Source organism: Boleophthalmus pectinirostris, unplaced genomic scaffold, assembly GCF_026225935.1.
Source record: "Boleophthalmus pectinirostris isolate CB_2022bp ecotype Guang Dong unplaced genomic scaffold, ASM2622593v1 HiC_scaffold_14, whole genome shotgun sequence".
In the NCBI taxonomy this organism is placed as follows: domain Eukaryota; kingdom Metazoa; phylum Chordata; class Actinopteri; order Gobiiformes; family Gobiidae; genus Boleophthalmus; species Boleophthalmus pectinirostris.
In genome coordinates this window covers 37,013,053-37,015,023 of record NW_026571047.1, presented here as the reverse complement: position 1 = coordinate 37,015,023, position 1,971 = coordinate 37,013,053, and the positions used below count along the sequence as shown (strand labels likewise).

Here is a 1,971-nt window from a genome sequence, read left to right as displayed (position 1 = left end):
TGGAATTTTCCGTGGCTGAAATCTGAGGTTTTTTTTGTTTTGTTTTTTATCCTCGGATTCTGCTTCTTTCTCAAAATGTTGGGTTGGTTTTCCGAGGCGTTTCCCCGGCGACGTGGAGAGAGGAGATGGAGCGGTTATTGCAGGTTTATCGGTGTTTTTATCAGTGGTTTTTTGTTGGTTTTATCGGTGGTTTATCAGTGGTTTATTGTTGGTTTTCTTGTTGGTTTTATCGGTGGTTTATCGGTGGTTTATCGGTGGTTTATTGTTGGTTTTCTTGTTGGTTTTATCGGTGGTTTATCGGCGGTTTATCGGTGGTTTATTGTTGGTTTTCTTGTTGGTTTTATCGGTGGTTTTATCGGCGGGGTTATTGGTCGGCGACGGGTTTGGAGGACGGCCGGTTGGGGGACGGGGTCTGCGACGGGTGAGCGCCCGACGGGACGCCGTGGGAGACCGGCACTCCTCCCGAAGGAACCAGCCCCCCCTCCAGAGCAGAGCCGGACAGAGAGCCGGGAGACAGGCCCACCACGCCCGCGGGAAATCTGAGAGAGAGAAGAGAGAAAGAAAGAAGGAGAGAGGAGAGAAGAAGAGAGAGAGAGGAGAGAAAGAAGGAGAGAGGAGAGAAAGAAGAGAGAGAAGGGAGGAGAGAGAGAGAGAGAAAGGAAGAGAAATGAGAGAGAAGGAGGGGGAAGGGAGAAAAGAAAAAAGCAGAGAGAGGGAGGAGAAAGAGAGAGGGAGAAAAAGAATGAGGGGAGAGAGGGAGTGGCAGCGGGAGTATGAGATGGAAAGAAAGAGCGAGAGAGAGGAGGGAAGAGGAGAGAGAGAGAGAGGAGAAGGAGGAGAGAAAAGAAGAGAGGGAGAGATGAGAGAGAAAGAGAAATGAGAGAGAAGGAGGGGAAAGGGAGAAAAGAAAAAAGCAGAGAGAGGGAGGGAGGAGAAAGAGAGAGAGAGAAAGGGAAAGGGAAGGAGGGGGGAGAGAGAGAAAGGTGGGGGAGGGAGAGAGAGGGAGAAAAAGAATGAGGGGAGAGAGAGAGGGAAAGAGCCAGAAAAGGAGGAAGGAGGGAAAAGATAGGTGGGAGAGTAAAGGGGGGGAGGAAAAGAGGAGAGAGAAGGGAAGAGGAGGGAGGGAGAGAGAGAGGAGAGAAAGAAAGAGAGAGGAGAGAAGGAGGGAGGGGAGAGGGAGAAAAGAAAAAAACAGAGAGAGGCAGAAGAGGGCGAGAGAGGGAGGAGAAAGAGAGAGAGAGAGAAAGGGAAGGAGGGGGAGAGAGAGAAAGGTGGGGGAGGGAGAGAGAGGGAGAAAAAGAACGAGGGGAGAGAGGGAGAAAAAGAACGAGGGGAGAGAGGGAGAAAAAGACCGAGGGGAGAGAGGGAGAAAAAGAACGAGGGGAGAGAGGGAGTGGTAGTAAGAGATGGAAAGAGAGAGAGAAAGACAGACAAGAGAGAGAAGGAGAGAGGGAGGAAGAGAGAGAGTTAAAGTTAAAATGATTAAACCGTTTAACACAAACTTTTCAGCTCAGAGCAAAACCACAGCAAAGATTTAAATAAAGAATAAAGTTCACAAACAAAACAAAACTTTAGACATATTTTTCTAAAGGAAAAACTTAGTAGAAAAAAAAACAAACAAACAAACAAAAATATAATTCCCAATATAAAGATGTTTAACTATTGTCACGGAAAAGGACAAAAGAAAATAGGAAAATCATAAAACACAATCAGTGTCGGGAAGTAACAGATTACATGTACCAGAGTAATCAGAGTACAAATGAAGAGTAACTGTATTCAGTTACAGTTACTGTTTCAGTGAGTGGTAATTGGATTACAGTTACTTTGTTGAAATAAATGGACACAGAGGGATTTTACTGTTTTCACATTTTGGGCTAAATCAGATCTAAACCAGGACTAAACCAGGTCTAAACCAGGACTAAAACCAGGTCTAAACCAGGTCTAAACCAGGACTAAACCAGATCTAAACCA

The 1,971-nt window shown here is 46.0% G+C and overlaps 1 protein-coding gene across 1 annotated transcript in view; it reads right to left on the bottom strand.

Annotated features, from left to right (window-relative positions):
• Positions 1-364: 364 nt before the first annotated feature.
• The window catches only part of LOC110168505 (C-terminal-binding protein 2-like), a 69,432-nt gene continuing 67,825 nt past the window's right edge, over positions 365-1,971 (bottom strand). Inside the window, exon 9 of the mRNA XM_055149905.1 lies at positions 365-539. Within this exon, the coding sequence (XP_055005880.1) occupies positions 365-539 (175 nt within the window). The remainder of the gene's footprint in view (positions 540-1,971) is intronic.